The sequence below is a fragment of the Medicago truncatula genome, chromosome 2 (assembly GCF_003473485.1).
Source record: "Medicago truncatula cultivar Jemalong A17 chromosome 2, MtrunA17r5.0-ANR, whole genome shotgun sequence".
Lineage (NCBI taxonomy): Eukaryota > Viridiplantae > Streptophyta > Magnoliopsida > Fabales > Fabaceae > Medicago > Medicago truncatula.
The window spans coordinates 2452587-2472457 of record NC_053043.1 but is presented as its reverse complement, the minus strand read 5'-3'; the positions used below and the strand labels follow the sequence as shown (position 1 = coordinate 2472457).

Genomic DNA, 19871 nt, shown 5'->3' with positions numbered 1-19871 from the left:
AAAACTACTATAATTTATTATAAAACTTTGAAATATCATTTTCTATATGCAAAATAAAAATAGTGTTATAAACATTGATAGATTTGTTTATTCCATGATCTCTTAAAGGAGCGAGAGGGAAGAAAAGTGAGGGAATACAAGAGTAATTTTTAAGACAGACGATGGTATTAACTTGGAAGTTATATATATATATATATATATATATATATATATATATATATATATATATATATATATATATGAGAAACTCACATAATGAACATTATATTATTATTATTATACAATAACAATTTGAGAAATATCATATAATGAGTCAAGAACTCATTACGTACATACGTTTACCCTGCAATTTATTTATTTATTTATCCATCATATGGTATGGTTTCTATATAGCTTAAAGTGAAACACTTAGTATGGCTTTTCACCAACATAGTTGCCTGGTGGGTCGTAATTGCATGTAATGAATGTTCCTCTATTATTATCACATCTCACTTTGGCACATCCAACACGTTGTGAGTTTCTCCAAACAACCTGGGTATAATGGCCACACACTTTACCAGAAGCACATGTGTTACTATTATAATCATAGTCAGCTTTCTCATTCACCCACAACTTCACTGCATCTGAGCCACTCATGTCGCCAGAGCTCCACGCTAGATTTTCCCCGTAACGGCCACCACCACCGGAGTGGATCAGTTGACAATCACCCTTGCGTTGATTAGCATAGTCTTGGGCAAAACTAGCAACAGTATTGTCCCAAACAATATTTGCAACACCAACCTGACGTCTTGCGTCGTTGTGGGCGTTCACATAGTCTGATTGTGAGTTTTGGGCATGTGCAACGTGAACCATAATGAGGGATAAGCCCAGCACACACAATAGAGAAAATGAACTCATTTTTGTTATTTCTATTAATTTTAGAAATGATGCTATATGATATGGTATGTTTGTTTGATGAAAAATGCTGGGCTATTGTGATATATTTATAGGGAAAATTTGATAATAGAGAAAGGAAATGTGTATGCAAGAAAGACAAGTGCCAAGGGGTAATAGAATTTTCCACAAAGAAATTTCTTCTATGACAAGAAATATTTGGCTGCTTTCCACCAATTGCAATGTAATTATTACGGTGGCTCATTTTACAGGGAACAACGACAGTAACTGTTAGTGTTGATTAATTAATTGCTTGCAAAAAATTTCTAGATTCATTGCTATGGACAATTCAACAAAATTAAAATTTCTCCTAAAAAACAAAACTTAAATGTGTGGAAGAAAATTAAATGATGTAAGGAGAAATTCTTATCATCAGTGGCTGGCTCACTACATTCTGACTTATGTTATGTGGTGTTTTTTCGACTCAAAACTCGGTTCAAGCAGGACCGCCCCAACAATTCAAAGGTCTAGTTATAGTCTTGATAATTCTTTATTTAAAAAGAAGTGAAAAAAAATCTAACACCACTTCAGAAAGCTAAGTCGTGGTTAAATAAATGAACAATGATTCAATCACGACCTTTACCTACATACAAATAGACATTTATATATGGACAATGCATAATTTACATCAAAATTACTACCTTCTACATTTTTACCTACGGATAAATGACATTTAGTGACGGATTTTTACTGTTAGTATAAGTTTTTTTTTTCTTTCTTTTTTTGCAAATTTTGAGGCCCCTCAAACTTAGAGGCCATGTGCCAAGGACCTTGATGCACTTGCACAAGACCAACCCTGGATTCGAGTTGAGACAAACTCTTTTTGCAGTTTAGGTTCACCTCATTTATAGTTCACGAACAATTCGATATCAAAGCTTTAATCTCGTGTTGCAGACTTGCAACGACCTAAACAAGAATGACTTATCTTAACAAATCCCTACTCTCTGCTGTCAAGATGTTTGAAGGCTAGTTAATTAGGAGATTATCATGAAGTCTAAGGTTGGCTACCTTCCTAGTTACACTTGGAGAACGGAGTCAGATTCTTCTTAATACAGTTTGTAGGTTGTGTCCGAAGAGTTGGGACAATTCATTTTATAAGTACTTGATGGTTTAAGCTTCCAGTGTTGTTTTGTTCCTTGTTGTAAGCTTTAGTTCTTCAACTTGGACTTTTAGGGTTTTTTTTTTTAATTTATTGATTTTGTATTGGTGTTGAGGGGTCTTTTGATATTACGCCCTTGTTGTGTACTCTTTTTCCTCCTTTAGTGAGTTAAGTGCATCTTGCGCTACCCTTGTTTAATAATATTTGTGGATTCAAAAATAAAAGAAAAATAAGTATTTAAGAGAATATTTTAAGGCGAACCATATGGCGGTTAGAAAGAAAGACGACCTCCCCCCGATAATTGGCTTGTGTTGCAAAATGGGACAAAGTTTGGACCCAAAGTTACACTGAGAACTTTCCCTAGTCTCTCACTCAGAGACCAATCAATATACAATAAAGTTTAATTTTTATAAAAAGTTAATTTAATAAATGATATTTTAGATAATTTATATTTGAGATAAAAAGTTGACTTATAATTTAATAATAAATAAAAATTTCAATTTTTATTTAATCTCCCCTATTTGTTCTATTTCGGAAATAATTTTAAAATTAAACATAAATTATGTTGTTTCATCTTTTATTTTTCGACAAATCAAATGTGCCATTATTTTTTTTTATTTTTTTTTTGTCGGGTAACCTAGTGGTCAGAATTCACGGTGAATAAATGGAGTGTCCGGGATTCGAACCCCGACCCTTACATATAATAATACATTATTCTACTAACTGAGTTAGGCTCACGGGACCTAAAAAATGTGCAATTATTTCTTCAAATCAAAATATGTGGCGAAAACACCACCTAAAAAAGTAGATAAATTTTTTTGAAAGAAGATAATATGTGGGGTAAAAAATCAAATGCCCTCTATTGTCTTCTCTCACTGAGAAGAGCCGTCAGGCTTCAATCAAGGCGTGAGATGCGGCTCATCACGTATGCTTCATGACGTCTTTAATTGGAAAAAACGAAACGGCACATGCAAAACCCTTCAAAAAAAAACTTATCCTCTCAAAAAATTTATGAACTTATATGTGGCAAAGTGCAATGTTCTTTGTGTTCATTGGTCACATGGAAGAAATACCTACCTTCAATGGAATACTCTCTCCGTTTTAAAATGAGTGTCATTTTAACCAAATATACATGGATTAAGGAATAGAATAAAGTAGTCAAATATCATAGCAATTTTACTAAAACAACCTTATTTTATAAGAATAGGACAAACTTAAAGTTGCATTGAAAATTGTGTGAGAGAGAAAAGTTGGAGTATTTATTGAGGGTAAAGTTGGAAGAAAAAAATTAAAGTTGCATTGGAAATGTAAAGCGACATTCATTTTAAAACAATTTTTTTTTGCTAAAGCAACACTCATTTTAAAACGGAGGGAGTATAAAATATTTGGATATTTTGTCAACACAGGAAACATTTATATACTCGATTTATTCACTCTAAACTAAACATTTATATACTCGTTTTATTCACTCTATTTTTCTTTTATATTACGTTTGACAATATTATTTTCTTTTACATTTTGTTTTGTGGGACAATTACTCCATAGCAGATAACATTGATCTATCACACCACTTGTGGTTATTTTCTTGAGTGTATTCTTAAATATGATTATGGTATATTAAAAAATAGTTATTTTCCGTTCCTATAAATATTTCAATTTTTTGTTTTAGTCTCCAAAAAAATATTCTTCAACTTTTAGTCTTCCAAAAGTCAACAAGTTGATGGCTAAACGGAACATGTGAAACTTGGAGTTCTTTCTTGGCAAAAAGATCTCGAACAAAATGGTAGGCAATTGATAGGTGCTTCATTCTTGTGTGAAATACAAGATTTGCACATTGGTAGTTGGCTCCAATTTTTCTGTGTAAATGGTTGACAGTTGAGAGAGTTGATAGAGTAGTTTTCATGGCCAGAGTAATTATGTGGTGGTTAAACCAATGGTTCGATATTCATCCTTTAATTTGTAGAGGATTGAGGAATCGTATATTGTTTCTTGCAAGACCACGAAACTGCATTTGGACCAAGATAGACAATATAGGCACATATGGATTTACAATCAGTATCACAAAAAGCAGTGAGATGGAGTGTGGTTGTCCAAACTAGACGACGAGTGGTGGATATAAGTAGTAAATAGAGCCAATTAATGATGGTTACGGTATAGGGAGGCAACATAACAAACTATAATATAGTAGAAGAGTTTGATGTGGGAGGAATAGGAGTACACACAAGTTTGGCATCAATCATGTTTCCTTTTTGAAGTATATCTTGGATATAATGTCATTGGGAAAGAAAAATGCATTTTGAAATGGGAAGAAGCTCAACACCGAGATGAAAATTGAAGGTGTTACCGTTGAAAAGTAAATCATCAACATAGACAACAAAATAGGCCACAATTAATATTGTCTTTATGGCCACATATATATTAGTGTATGCATTTGGAGCTTCGTTGAGGCCATAAAGAGACTTTTGAAGCATGCAAATATAATTAGAGTATGTATATTTGATACACAAAAACAGGTGGTTGAGACATATATACTTCTTCATTAAAAGTTTCATTGAGAAGAAATAGAAATGCATAACACCATTTTGTTTGACAACAAGGCTAAATTGGTCCTTATAGTCGATACCAGAACGTTGATGGAATCCCTTAGCAACTAATCGTGTTGTGTAATACAAAGTGGAGCCATCAGAATTCCTCTTTAGACAAAAAAAATAAATACCATAATTTTTAAAATAGATGACATTAATTAGTTTGGAAGTTATATGTGTGTGTCTATATATATATATATATATATAATATGAGAAACTCACATAAACATTGTTTTATTATATATAACAATTTGAGAAGTATATATCATCATGATCGTAATGAGTCGGGAACTCATTTTTCCTGGTATTATTCATTTACTTCATTAGTTTGGAGTATTTATTTATTCATGATATATTATTAATGATGCACTTAGTATGGCTTTTGACCAACATAGTTGCCTGGTGGATCGTAATTGCAAATAATGAATGTGCCTCCATTATTACATCTTACTTTGGCACATCCAATACGCTTTGTGTTTCTCCAAACAACCTGAGTGTAATGGCCACACACTTTACCAGAAGCACATGTGTTACTATTATAGTTATAGTCGTTTTTCTCATTCACCCACAACCTCACTGCATCTGTGCCACTCAAGTCTCCGGTGCTCCCTGCGAGATTCTCCCCGTAACGGCCACCAGAGTGGGTCAGTCGACAATCACCCCTGCGTGAATTAGCATAGTTTTGGGCAACAGTAGCAAGATTATTGTCCCAGACAACATTTGCAACACCAACCTGACGTCTTGCTTCGTTGTGGGAGTTCACATAGTCTGCTTGTGAGTTTTGGGCATGTGCAACGTGACCAATAATGATAAATAAACCCAAGACACATATTAGAGAAAATGAACTCATCTTGTTACTATATTATGTGTTTGATGGAAAATGTTAGGGCTCTTGTGGTCTATTTATAGGGATTTTTTAAATGAAAGTTTTGTAATTGTGAAGATTTCTTCTTGTTAAAAATAGAGAGAGAAGGTTACCACGTAAGATAGACAAGTGATAAGGGTAATTGAATTTTCCACCATAAAATTTTCTTCCATGACCAAACAAATTAAATTTGGCTGCTCTCCACTTGTACCGTAATTCTTACGGTAGTTTAAGTTACATCTTATCCGTGAACTTAAATTAGTTGGTAGGAATATTGTATATTATATTTATGCAAAGGTTGGAGTTCGAACTCCATACATCCGACTTCTTCAGATTTAAAATGTGTGAATTCAAACCAATAAACTATTTGACAAAAAAAAAAAAAAAAAAAAAAAAAAGATTAAGCTGCATATTGAACTTTTAGTTTTGATTGATTAAGTATTTGCATTTTTTTCTCATGATGATTAATCAATTTCTAAATCATAAATATAGTTAGTTTCAAATCTGAGCAAAACTTGTGTTGTCACGACCATAATCGTAAATTATTTAACCAGCATATATCAATGGAAAAAGACAGTAGTAAGAGATAAGATCAACTTTATTATTATTCATTTGTGTGCCAAACTGATTTATATTTGTAGTTGTAAGAACACGAATTTTTCACTTTGTAGAAATAATTAAATTCACCTAAAAAGATTCACCCAGGAAAAACATAACATAACTTATTAAATTCACTCAAAAAACATAACTTATTTTTCACAATAATTATTCACTTTGAGTGCTTAAAAGATAGTAGAAATTATTTATAGCACTACTCATTTTTTTGGGATATATCTGGGAAATTTTATGACCAGTGACCGACGGCCGTGGCCCATGGACATTCAATTAACCTTCTATTCATTTTTTTTTTTTTTTTGTACGTTGATTCATTTGATCAAAGGTCATTCTTCTTGTAAAAAAAAGTAATTTCGTAATAAGGACAAGTTGACTAGGTTATAGAATTCTCATTAAGGTGGATTAGATTAAAGGGCACTAACCCGAGAATTTAACATTTGGTGTTTGACTGATTAAGAAATCAAGCTACAATATGGGCTATTCAACAAAAAAATTAAAATTTAAACGATATCCCAAAAAAAGGGATAAGAAAAAAATAACTTAAGAGAATTTTATATTTAGGAAAATATAATTATTCTTGCTCTTGTAAAAAAAATATATATATATTCTTGTTCAATATGGACTATTCGACAAAAAGAAAATGTCACCTAAAAGAACAATTTAAATTTGACAATATATCATTTATTTAAATTATTCTCTACTTAATTTAAAAATTTAAATTTTCAAGAACAAGAAATCAATAACAAATGTTAGAAGAAAATATAATAAAACTTAGAAACCTACAAAATTAATAGGTCAAATGCATCTAAAAGTCCTTTAAGTTTTTCATTTTTCCCAATGTCGTCCTTTAAGTTTCAAAAGTCTCAAACAAGTCCTTTTAGTTTTTGAATTGTTTCAAACAAGTCCTATTGTAGATAGCATAGTTGGTAATTGCTTCCTTGAACTCATCTTTGGTACCAAATTTAACTCCTAACACCCACTTAAAATTAGTCATCTTTTTAGGCATGACAAATGGTGAATAATGCTCTTTGTTGCTATCATCTAAATCATCACCATCATCCTCTAAAAGGACTTGTTTGAAACGATTCAAAAACTAAAAGGACTTGCTTGGGACTTTTGAAACTTAAAGGACTTGTTTGCGACTTTTGAAACTTAAAGGACGACTTTGGAAAAAACGAAAAACTTAAAGAACCTTTAGATGCATTTAACCAAATTAATAACATGAACTCAATAACTTATTATCTAACAATTTGTACACTTTTTATTTTCTAATACACGTTAAACTTTTCATTTTCTTTTTAACTCTCTTTTCCTATGACATCACCAACGTATCACATCCATTATATCACTCTATTTTTCTATTTCTCTCAAATATATACACCTCTGTAAGTGTATACCCAATATACATTGAATCCTCCTAAATAAGATTTTTGCAAATTAAAAAAGACAAATGTTTCTCAATTAAATTTTTATCCCATAAGAATTTTGTAGACTAGAAAGAAGTGTACACTCAACCTCCTTGTCACCTTCTACGTCTAATGCATTTTTTATTTAGTAAAGTTATCTCATCTCAAAACTTATTTTGAGAAGAGAGTAATGATATTTATACAATTATTTTGTAACAAATTTTAAGACAATATTCTTTTTTCTCTTTTTATTAATCAAACACAATTCTTTCACAAAAAAAAAATCAAACACAACAGAGAGAGATAAAAGAAAAAATAATTAAGAACAAAATTAGAGTATGAGAGAAAAATTTATTCAAAAGTTCTCCAAAAATAATTGTATAAATATCACTTTTCTTAAGAAAAGATTTTCACAAGTTGTGTTTCATATGGGCTCAACCAAGAGTTGATATATTTTAATATTTTTTTGTTTGACAAATATGTTAATACTTTTTATTTTTGACAAATATATTAATACTGTACCCATTTTTCACGAGTCTGTTAGTCTTGCATTTTAACACAAATTAAGCAGTAAATTCTGCCTAGTTTAGCTGAATGGAGCCCACCTTATTTTCAAATTCAAAATTGATGTAGAATTAGTACTTACTTTTTTTAATAAATTATTGATAGCTTTTTTGATGGTAGCTGGGGTTCGGACCCGGACCTTGCATATATTATGCATTTATACTTATTAATTGAGTTGAGCCCACGATGATTTACGACAGATAGTTTTTGTTTTTTTTTTTTGAAGGAGACTTACGACTGATAGTTATCACAACTCACAAGCATTCCACATACTTTTTATTCCAAAAAAATGTTTAGAGGCGTTGATTTGGAGGATTTCCATAAGTGTCATACAAATCTTCGTGATTAGGAGAGTGGCGACAAATATACATACTACTTCGATTTTAAATATGTAAGCAAAAGTTTTTTTAAAGAGGTTAAAATAGATTATACTCGTAGTTTAAATACAAAGGGTGACGAAAAAAACTAGGATGAAAAAGTCAAATTAAAACAACATGCAATAAAGACGAGAAAAAAAGAGGTCAAAACAACCCCAGTATAAGGATCAAGCCACCATAGATGATAGTTAAAAGCAAAATTAATGTGTTTCGCTTTCAACCATCAGTAAGATTGTAGTTTAATTTTATCGAGAAGTTGTTGTAACGATTTCTCTTTTTGATGAAAATAACCCGAGGTTAAATATGTACAAAAGTTAATATATGTTTGATCTTAATTTGAGTTAAATACGTTTTGACTTTAGTTTATATTCAAAACTGAAAGGAGTATATATCATCCATCAATATACTTTTTGCATCAGTAGCGAAATTCAAACTTAAATCTTTATTTCGGTCAGGATAACAAAGGATATATGTGGCCATCAGACGTTGGTGGATTTGATTTGTTTCTCTCTTATTTAGGTTAGGTGATATCACCAAGTCATAGATTCTTTGGACGAGAGGGATTGGAGTTTGTGGTGGTGAGGTGGTAGTTGGAGGAGTTTGCGGGTTTTTGGTGGTTATTGGCGCTTTTTCCTTTTTTTTTTTTTTTTTTTGTGTTTTACGATGTTGTTTGTATGGCTTTGGTCTTGGATTAGAGTATTTCTTGTACAACTATCGGATGACTTATTTGTACTGTGACTTCTGTTGGGGCTCTTTGATGTCCAATATGACGAATATAAAGATAAGTTAGAGGGGGATGAATCGCTTACTCCTTATAAAACGTTTTCGAAAGCGTGGTTTTCCAAACTTTTTAAAAAACGAATGACTATAAGTAATTAAGTACTAGCTACGAATGATAACAAAATATGAATGACAATTCAACTTTGTACGAGAGATTCACACTTGACTTGTTATTAACCAATCAACTATTAATACACAATATAATCCACAAAACCAATAACAATATCAAACCAAACCTAAACTTACGAAATTAAATTTTATCACAAGAAACAAGGTTATTTGATATATGATGAATCAATAAAAAAGATAATGTCAACTATGTATAGTGATTGAACTATCAATTAGAATTTCAACTAAATCAATCACTATGCATGTGAATCAATTAACCTAATTAATCAATTAACATATAGCAAATTATATTGCAAGAAATAAAGAGAAAGTGAGAAGAGAATACCAGATTTACAGAGGTTCCTCCAATTGTTCTCACTATGGGATACACTCTCTCTTCGCAGAATAAAACGTCTCTTCTATCGACTTCTACTAGAATGTTTAAAATGTTTACAAGAGTCAATTATTACAATGGTTCCTTGAATTTACAAATCCACTAAATCTTAAATCTTCCATGCCAAGTAATCACCTCAAAGCCTTCAATATTCAAGCCGCCTTAAAATCGGATAATCTCAAGGTCTTCGAATCTCAAACTTGCATGCAATCCTTCAATTTTCTTACCCAAGAAATTTTCTTTGTTATTTCCACACTTTGATCCCCTTGAACATTGATTGTTTAAGAACAACCCCCACGATTACCTTTGGAGGTGAAAAGTACCTCCTTTTGCTTTAGATCTTTGATGCTCCACTTTAAGAACAACCCCCACGATTACCTTTGGAGGTGAAAAGTACCTACTTTTGCTTTAGATCTTTGATGCTCCACCAAAATTCTTGAATGAAACATAACTTACAATTATCCTATAACACCCTATCAATCTAGATCTCAATGAGTGATAGAATAAGTGGAGGCAAGTATATATAGGTCACTGAGCGGGTTTAGGGAAGCGGAATTACAATTTTTTTTACCATGACCAAACCACTTTGGATTTAAATGGGTTATCGAATTAAATCAAAAATTAAACGGATGTTTTCTTCATAATTGAATTTTCTCATTATACAAGAGTCAAATATTGAACCTCTAACCACCTATTTAAAAGATCTAAATCTTTTTTTTTGTTACATAAAGATCTAAATCTTTTACCACTTAAACCAATCAATTGTTAGTAAATAAAACATATTTAATTCTTAAATAATTTTGAATTGAAGACTGCAAATTACTAATTAAACCTTAAAAAAAGGGTCATGTTGACCGGTGCATTCGGGATACTGGTTAAGGAAACCAAACAAAAAAATAAATAAAAGTAATACTTTGAAATTTTTTAATGAGTTAATTGCATAAGTTTTAATGTAATGTTATTGTACTTACTTCCTTAATCGGTACCTGGAACACCCGTTAACATTTCTCTAAAAAAAAATCCTCCGATAAATAGAAAAAGTGTGTCGTTTGGCATTACTAAACGGCCCGTGAACGCATTTTGGCACGACTCAGCTTCCTACTTGCGAACCAGACAAGTACAAGAGAATCAGCCTTATTTCTTATTATTAATCCGTTTATTGTGTATATATTATATTATATAACATGTAAGAGTGTTAACGATAAATTGTTCAAGAATATTCAAGTTTGGATCCTAGATAAAATATGGTCTAAGACAAAAAAATATACATTATCATTGCTTATTAGAAATTATAATAATAACTTTTTTGAGTGGCAACAATACAAGCAACAGCAGGCCAGATATTACTAGTTAACGGAAATATATATATATATATATATATATATATATATATATATATATATATATATATATATATATAAAAGAAAATCAATATGGTCGTTCTCCTTCAACATTTCCAGGTGGTGAGTAGCTACAAATGACAAAAACCCAACCATTCTTACATTTGGACTTAGCACAACCAAGATGAACAGAATCACGCCAAATAATTTGAGTATAATGCCCACACTCATCATTAACACAAGAGTTAGAGTTATAATCATAATTAGGCTTTTCACTTAGCCAAAACTTCACTGAATCCGTACCATTCACTTCACCATAACCCTCAGCAAGGTTCTCACCATAAGGGCCCATAGAGTGTTCAAGCTCACAATTTTTGATTCTCTTGTTTGCATAATTTTGAGCATAGGCTTCAAGGGTTTGCTCCCAATAAAGTGGACCAACACCAACCTCATCTCGAGCTTGATTATGTACCTCAAGAAAATCTTGAGGAGAGTTTTGTGCTAGGGAAATATTCATGCAACTAAGGGTTGAGCAAATGAAGAAAATGGCTAAGATCATATTCATTGTAATTTTTTTAATTGTTACAATTTGGTGAGTGATGGAAATGTATGTCACGACCGGTACTTATAGTAAGAGCCGAAGAATTTAAAATATTTAAATTTTGTAATCAATCGATTAGCTCTATCTAGCTATTAGCTAGTGGTTGGTAGTTTCTACTCTTTTTTTTGGTAAAAAATAAAAAATAAACTCTTTGTTTTATTGTGTGAGATTCTTGCCATTATTCTATTTGATCCAAAAAAAAAAATATAAATCATTAACGAATAAACCATCAAATTGATCCCATTTTTGTAAGTCATTCTCAAATTAGTCTTTAACTCTATTAACATTATAAATTAGTTTTTATCTTTGTCAATAGTATATTGAGTAAAAGAAAACAATATATATGAAAGTAAATATAATTGTTTTATATCCTCTCTTGACACTCATTTCTTTTAGTGGCCCAACTTCCCCTTAGATTATCTTCTTTTAAAGGAGAAATTAAGCTGGACCATACAAATTGTATAAAAGGATTTCATTTGAAAATAAAGAAGATTTTGTAACACAATTCATTAAAAATACTAATTTCAATTTTGGGTTTTATTATGAGTTGAGTTGAGTGTTTTTTAGTTAAACTACTCTATTTATCTCGTCTCACTATGAATTCAATCAATATAAAACATAAATCAGAAAAATAATTAAATTTTATAAAATAACTCATGATTTCTTTCATATGTGAATCACACTATTTCTATTGAACCAAACAATCTTAAAATATCATAAGTTTTTTATTAAAGTTCTGTTAAATTTTATCATAATTATTATTTTAAAATGCTAGTTGTTGGAAGTTGGTGGCAGACGGCTACCAAAGTGATGATCGGCGATGGTTGGTAATGGTTGTAGTAGTGGTCAGATGCAGGAAGAGCAGTGTTCGACAATGTTCGACGATGGTTAGTAGTGGATGAAGTGGTGGTCGAAGGCCATGTGATAGATGCTCAAAATGATAATAATGGTGGTGGACCGTCATTAGTGGTGAAGTTATCAAAACAAAAATAATAATTTATAAACTTTTAGCGGGGGTTATTTGTTTTTTCATTCTGCATAATCCATACTTCTTATTAATCGGCAAAATTACATTTTTAGTCCCTTAATTTAATTTTAGATAACAGTTTGGTCCTTTATCTTTTTTACATTTCAATTTGGTCTTTTTTGTCCATTTTCATATACATTTTCAAGCTTCAAATTAAATATTCTTATGCAAACATAGACAATGATCATAGATTTGAACACTGAAAGACCATAAGAAAATAAAATCATGAATTTTAAGCTTAAAAATTCATATGTAAATGGATCAAAAAGACAAAATTAAAATGAAAAAAAGATAAAGGACTAAACTGTTACCTAAAATAAAGTTAAGGAAGTAAAATTATAATTTTGCCACTAATATTTTATTAGTTCAGTCGATGTCTAAGAATAGTAAACTCATGTGAGTATTACATTCCTACAAATTACTATCATATTATTATTGTAAGTATGACTTCACATATTTGATAATGCGTATACACTTGAGATGAATTTAGCAATTGTGTGCCGAGGGACCCAATGTTTCACATGCGTTTTCAATTACTTCTAGCCACAGTTTTCGGAAGCTTTATCTAAAGCAGCAAAAGTAAGGGTGACAAAATTCTATTAAAAAAACAAAAATTGTGCCGATTTTACTCACATGGGACATGCTAACTTGCATTGAGTTGAAATTTTCGCTACGCCTATGAATAAATTGACGAATCGTTAAATTGACTCGTCAATAACAAGAAAATAAACTAAACTAGACCATTGACCCGTGCTAACGCACGTGTCATTTAAAAAAATTAATACTCACTGAAAAAATAAGACACTGTAGTTCACTTGAATGTAAAAATTGTCGTGAATCAAAGCAAAATGACAATTACCATAGACTTTGTTATTGTTCCATAATTCTAGTACGTAGTTCCTATAACTGAAGTTCGTTGACATGCAAATACTTTCAATAAGTAAGAAAATGAATAGTACCCAAAAAAGTCCTACACATTACGGAAAACTTCTCTGTAGACCACACTTGATGCAACATCGGTATCATCGCCGTCGTCGTCATTAATCAATATCTTTAAACCACCCCTCGAAGTAACCTGTGATATTGCAATGTACAACTGTCCATGTGAAAAATAACAAAGATGAATCCAAAACGACATCTAAAAATTTCAATAAATAGATAGCTACCTCAGTTGACTCAATCATGCTTTCAATTGTCATTCGGTTAGTGTTGAGCAAGTCATCTGATAAAGACGCGGAGCTGTTCGTTGAAATTTGGCTGACACTTCGGGTGAACTGTATTGATGCATTTTTCATTCTAATAAAATGGCACCAATGTTAATAGAAGAGTGGTGAGACCTCCAGACAACTTAATTATGACCAAAAAAACTTGTCTTTATTCTAAAGCATATGAAAATATAAATGGTTACCGTGTCATGTACGCAGCGACATCAGGCAAATCGCCATTAAGTATCAGCTTAGTCCCATTAAAGGCATTAACAACTCCCATAGCACCTAATTTTTTTAAAAATCAACAGCAAGTGAACATAATTTCCCATTTCATTGTTGATATCAGCAGAAAGCAAAAACTTAAAACACGACATACCTAAATACACGCGTGTCTTGCAAAACTGCAATATCAATATAGTAGGTGTGTCGTTGTCATGGTTGCCAAAAAAGGTCACAATTTTGTCGCCATGTTCACCCCAAAGAGAGCAATGCAAGCGGTTGTTTCTGTAATAAAATATTACCAAAATATCAATTCAGAAACATAAGGTATATTAAAATTATATTACAACCAGGTACAAAGAAAGAGACAAATCTTACTCAAGATCTTCTAAAGTGAGATCAATAACCCTGCTTTTCCTTCTGTCCTTTTCAGTTTCCCTTATATCACCTCTTTCAATTACATGACCAATAACATCTGAAATTACGTATACAAAAGCAAAAACAAATGTATGAAATTCATAAACGAATGCTTATAGGTAGAAATAATGTACAACACACATTCAGAATTCAAGTCCTACCCGTAGATACTTCCTCGACAGTTGAAGAGAGAATTTCATTGAATGGCTTGAACTCAAAAACGTTCATAGGGATAGCAGGCAAGTGTACTTTGGTAAAAGTTGAATTGTGCATCATACTAAGCTTATGTTTGTGTGAAGTTACCTTATAAGGACTTTCATTAAAATCTACAATTGCATTTTCAAGCTGATATGTACCCCCTTCTTGAACCATGGACCTGAACTTTGCCACCAAATCTTTTCTAGCTGTGGCGTGAATACGTCCACCCTGTTGACGACAACAACAACATTAAACAGCTGGTTAAATTACATAACTAAAAAACAAAAATGACATTACTTTAATTTTAAAGTTAAGAGTGCAAACATGCAGAAACCTTTTCATCGACCAGTAACATGTTCATGAAAATGATGCTAGTGGGGACCTTCTTCTCTCGAATCAACCAAATGTGAGCAACTCGCACACACATCTTGAGATTCTTTCTTCCTCCAGAAACAGCTGAGATTGGAGTGTATTTGGCAGACATCATTGGCTTGTTTTTTCCTTTCCAAGAAAGAGGATGCTTATTTAGATTGAGATGGTTTGGCTAATAGGTTATGATATATTTATAGGAAAAAGGTGGAATATGTGTGAGTAGGATATGTCGGTTGAGCAATAAAGAGTATTAGTTATCAGGATAAGCACAAAATAGTGGAACAAAATTAGGAAGTGGCCAACATTTTAGGATAAAGATTAATATGAATAAAATGAAATTAATATTGTTGATGGGGCACTTTGTTTTAATTAAGAATTTACATTTTTTTTTTACTTAAGAATTACCATAGTTGATTCGCCAAAACATATTTTAGAGATGTGGATGAAATGTGTAATAGTTACTTGAATGAGATGAATTATGATTTTTAGTTTGTTTCCACCCAAAACATATTTTAGATATGTGGATGAAATCCCCTACTTATTTGAATGAGAGAAATAAGGATTTTCGTTTGTTTCCACCAAAAAGTTACTTTAGAGATGTGGATGAAATCTCTTAGTTACTTGAATGAGAAGAATTAGGATTTTTAGTTTGTTTCCACCGAAAACATATTTTAGAGATGTGGATGAAATCCCCTACTTATTTGAATGAGAGAAATAAGGATTTTAGTTTGTTTCCACCAAAAAGTTAGATTAGAGATGTAGATGAAATCTCTTAGTTACTTGAATGAGAGAAATTAGGATTAGGATTTAAGTTTGTTTCCACCCAAAACATATTTTAGAGATGTGGATGAAATCTTTAGTAGTTACTTGAATGAGAGGAATTAGGATTTTTAGTTTGTTTCCATCCAAAACATATTTTAGAGATGTGGATGAAATCTTTAGTAGTTACTTGAATGAGAGGAATTATGATTTTTAGTTTGTTTCCACCCAAAACATATTTTAAAGATGTGGATGAAATCCCCTAATTATTTAAATGAGAGAAATAAGGATTTTAGTTTGTTTCTACCAAAAACTTAGTTTAGAGATGTGGATGAAATCTCTTAGTTACTTGAATGAGAGAAATTAGGATTAGGATTTTAGTTTGTTTCCACCCAAAACATATTTTAGAGATGTGGATGAAATTCCCTAATTATTTGAATGAGAGAAATAAGGATTTTAGTTTCTTTCCACCAAAAAGTTAGTTTAGAGATGTGGATGAAATCTCTTAGTTACTTGAATGAGAGAAATTAGGATTAGGATTTTAGTTTGTTTCCACCCAAAACATATTTTAGAGATGTGGATGAAATTCCCTAATTATTTGAATGAGAGAAATAAGGATTTTAGTTTCTTTCCACCAAAAAGTTAGTTTAGAGATGTGGATGAAATCTCTTAGTTACTTGATTGAGAGAAATTAGGATTAGGATTTTAGTTTGTTTCCACCCAAAACATATTTTATAGATTTGGATTAGTAATTGTTAGTAATAATGTTAAGAGGAGACGTTACACAACTATGCTACTAAATTGATTCTAGTAATTGTTACTAATAATGTTACTAAAAGCCATGTTACTAAAATGCTTCAGTAACACAACCATGCTACTAAATTGATTCAGCAACACAAAAACAAACACAAATATATAAATCAAAAAGCAAAGCAAGCAAGGCTAAATTATTTATGAAATTCAAGGGACATTTGCTAAATTCAAAGACAAAAAAAATAGATGCTTCCAAAACTTTAAGAAACTAAAACTTAAAATTCAAATTGAAAAGGTCTTGCACAATTTATCTAAACATGGACTAATTGTAAATAACATCAAGGTAGATGGTATCATGTGACCCAACCATCGGAGCATCCCCTCTGATCTTCACACCTTGTTGGACTTAGGATCAGTCAATATTGCATAGCGCCCAATTTGATCTCCGAAATCACCGCCAAACATGTTTGGATTTTAGTTTCTTTCCACCAAAAAGTTAGTTTAGAGATGTGGATGAAATCTCTTAGTTACTTGATTGAGAGAAATTAGGATTAGGATTTTAGTTTGTTTCCACCCAAAACATATTTTATAGATTTGGATTAGTAATTGTTAGTAATAATGTTAAGAGGAGACGTTACACAACTATGCTACTAAATTGATTCTAGTAATTGTTACTAATAATGTTACTAAAAGCCATGTTACTAAAATGCTTCAGTAACACAACCATGCTACTAAATTGATTCAGCAACACAAAAACAAACACAAATATATAAATCAAAAAGCAAAGCAAGCAAGGCTAAATTATTTATGAAATTCAAGGGACATTTGCTAAATTCAAAGACAAAAAAAATAGATGCTTCCAAAACTTTAAGAAACTAAAACTTAAAATTCAAATTGAAAAGGTCTTGCACAATTTATCTAAACATGGACTAATTGTAAATAACATCAAGGTAGATGGTATCATGTGACCCAACCATCGGAGCATCCCCTCTGATCTTCACACCTTGTTGGACTTAGGATCAGTCAATATTGCATAGCGCCCAATTTGATCTCCGAAATCACCGCCAAACATGTTTGGATTTTAGTTTCTTTCCACCAAAAAGTTAGTTTAGAGATGTGGATGAAATCTCTTAGTTACTTGATTGAGAGAAATTAGGATTAGGATTTTAGTTTGTTTCCACCCAAAACATATTTTATAGATTTGGATTAGTAATTGTTAGTAATAATGTTAAGAGGAGACGTTACACAACTATGCTACTAAATTGATTCTAGTAATTGTTACTAATAATGTTACTAAAAGCCATGTTACTAAAATGCTTCAGTAACACAACCATGCTACTAAATTGATTCAGCAACACAAAAACAAACACAAATATATAAATCAAAAAGCAAAGCAAGCAAGGCTAAATTATTTATGAAATTCAAGGGACATTTGCTAAATTCAAAGACAAAAAAAATAGATGCTTCCAAAACTTTAAGAAACTAAAACTTAAAATTCAAATTGAAAAGGTCTTGCACAATTTATCTAAACATGGACTAATTGTAAATAACATCAAGGTAGATGGTATCATGTGACCCAACCATCGGAGCATCCCCTCTGATCTTCACACCTTGTTGGACTTAGGATCAGTCAATATTGCATAGCGCCCAATTTGATCTCCGAAATCACCGCCAAACATGTTTGGCAAGCATACTGCACCCTAAAAAAATAACAAACAAAAACATCACAAACATTGATAAAATAGAATGCAAATAATTAAGAATAGGTATATTTCGCAAAAAACACATACAACATCAATGTCATATTCAACGATATATGATCTGTATTTCAGTCTGAGCTTGTTGATTGCTTTGTCAAGATCGGAAAAAGAGTTTTTCACCAACGGACCTCAAAAGATTGAAAGGGATTGAAAGAATGATTTATACTTAAAATAGAATGCAAATAATTAAGAATAGGTATATTTCGCAAAAAACACATACAACATCAATGTCATATTCAACGATATATGATCTGTATTTCAGTCTGAGCTTGTTGATTGCTTTGTCAAGATCGGAAAAAGAGTTTTTCACCAACGGACCTCAAAAGATTGAAAGGGATTGAAAGAATGATTTATACTTTCAAACAGCGAGGAATAAGAGCAAAAATCTATATATTTAGTTTAAACCAGAGTGGAATGAAGATATGGTTACCAGTGAGGTAGTGGTATGACAACAAAGTTTGAATGTTTCTGGAAGCCATGTTGATTAAGAAATTTCGGTTTAAGAGAAAGGTATGGTTTTAGAAATAGATTTCGGTTTAGGAGAAAGGATTTAAATATATTGGTGAGGGTTTGGAGGAGGGGAGTTAGGAGATATGGTTTATGGAAATCAATTAGATAGGTTTTAGGGGGAGTGAAGTTAGGAAATCATGGTTAGGGTTTCGAGGAGGGGAATTAGGAAATATGGTTAGGTTTTGAAGGAGGGAAAAGTTGCTAAAATATTAGGTTAAAATATTAGGTTAAAATTAGGGCAACCAAGCTTTGTTTAGGAATAAGAGATGTATTAGCTTTTAGATGAGTTGGTTCGTTAAATATAAGGTTTATTGGGCTGTAACTAGAAATAAACTAGTCGTTAAAATATAACTTAGTTAATACAAAATAATGAATAAAGAGTTTTTTCTTTTAAAATTGATTTGATGGGCCAACTCGTCACACCATGTCATCGTATTTTTTGAACGAGTTAGTGTCTGTTTGGTTTGGCTTTTGTACAGCTGGAAACAATTCTACAACATTCCAAAAGCAATTCTACAACATTTCAATATGTTTGGTTTGGCTTTTCAGAATTGCTTCTATCCTCCAAAAACAATTCTCCATAAAGCTACAATTCCTAGCTTATGCCTTTTCTAGAATCAATTCTACACCCTCAATTCCATCAATTCCATCACTGCCCTCTTAATTGTCATCAATTCCATCATTGACCTCTTAATTATCATCAATTTCTCTAACCCATTCTCCAAACACATTGATTCTTTTTACATGAAATCTTAATTAATACTTCCTCCGTTCCAAATTGTATGTCGCTTTAGGGAAATTTTTTTGTCCCAAATTATATGTCGCTTTACAATACCAATGCAACATTAATGTTACTTTTCCTATTGTAACCTTAGTTATTTATTACTCTCTCTTCTTTCAATTCTTTCATTTATCTTTCTCATATTATTTATTAAGGACAATTTTGTAAAACAACTTATAATATCTCTTTTCCACACAATA

General features: G+C 31.4%; 4 protein-coding genes across 5 annotated transcripts; all 4 read right to left on the bottom strand.

Moving 5' to 3' along the window:
• Positions 1–290: 290 nt before the first annotated feature.
• LOC11425148 (pathogenesis-related protein 1C) lies at positions 291–969 on the bottom strand. Its single transcript, XM_003593310.3, has one exon. The coding sequence runs from the start codon at positions 895–897 to the stop codon at positions 409–411; it is 489 nt and encodes a 162-aa protein (XP_003593358.1). The 5' UTR covers positions 898–969; the 3' UTR covers positions 291–408.
• A 3825-nt stretch (positions 970–4794) lies between these two features.
• Positions 4795–5499, bottom strand: LOC11419800 (pathogenesis-related protein 1). The gene has a single exon (XM_003593309.4). The coding sequence runs from the start codon at positions 5465–5467 to the stop codon at positions 4988–4990; it is 480 nt and encodes a 159-aa protein (XP_003593357.2). The 5' UTR covers positions 5468–5499; the 3' UTR covers positions 4795–4987.
• Positions 5500–10976: 5477 nt separating this feature from the next.
• LOC11424228 (basic form of pathogenesis-related protein 1) lies at positions 10977–11678 on the bottom strand. 2 transcript variants are annotated; one of them, XM_039830226.1, is made up of 2 exons: positions 11124–11678; positions 10977–11085 (listed from the first exon to the last, which is right to left on the bottom strand). In XM_039830226.1, exon 1 carries the CDS (start codon positions 11629–11631, stop codon positions 11155–11157), a length of 477 nt encoding a protein of 158 aa, XP_039686160.1. In that variant the 5' UTR covers positions 11632–11678; the 3' UTR covers positions 10977–11085; positions 11124–11154. The 2 variants fall into 2 exon arrangements, with proteins under 2 accessions (XP_039686160.1, XP_039686161.1); XM_039830227.1 differs by having other exon boundaries at positions 10977–11107; positions 11146–11678.
• Positions 11679–14098: 2420 nt separating this feature from the next.
• Positions 14099–15163, bottom strand: LOC11428542 (uncharacterized). The gene is made up of 5 exons (XM_039830317.1): positions 15083–15163; positions 14700–14964; positions 14500–14596; positions 14279–14406; positions 14099–14187 (listed from the first exon to the last, which is right to left on the bottom strand). The coding sequence occupies exons 1-5, from the start codon at positions 15161–15163 to the stop codon at positions 14099–14101; spliced, it is 660 nt and encodes a 219-aa protein (XP_039686251.1).
• Between the last annotated feature and the right edge of the window lie 4708 nt (positions 15164–19871).

Excerpts from the sequence above, each read along its gene's own strand:
- LOC11425148 (XM_003593310.3), bottom strand. The coding sequence starts at position 897 with ATGAGTTCATTTTCTCTATTGTGTGTGCTGGGCTTATCCCTCATTATG.
- LOC11419800 (XM_003593309.4), bottom strand. The coding sequence starts at position 5,467 with ATGAGTTCATTTTCTCTAATATGTGTCTTGGGTTTATTTATCATTATT.
- LOC11424228 (XM_039830226.1), bottom strand. The coding sequence starts at position 11,631 with ATGAATATGATCTTAGCCATTTTCTTCATTTGCTCAACCCTTAGTTGC.
- LOC11428542 (XM_039830317.1), bottom strand. The coding sequence starts at position 15,163 with ATGTGTGTGCGAGTTGCTCACATTTGGTTGATTCGAGAGAAGAAGGTC. Across the intron at positions 14,965-15,082 it reads TTTTCATGAACATGTTACTG|GGTGGACGTATTCACGCCAC; the intron begins GTCGATGAAAAG and ends TGTCGTCAACAG. Across the intron at positions 14,597-14,699 it reads TGTCGAGGAAGTATCTACGG|ATGTTATTGGTCATGTAATT; the intron begins GTAGGACTTGAA and ends ACGTAATTTCAG.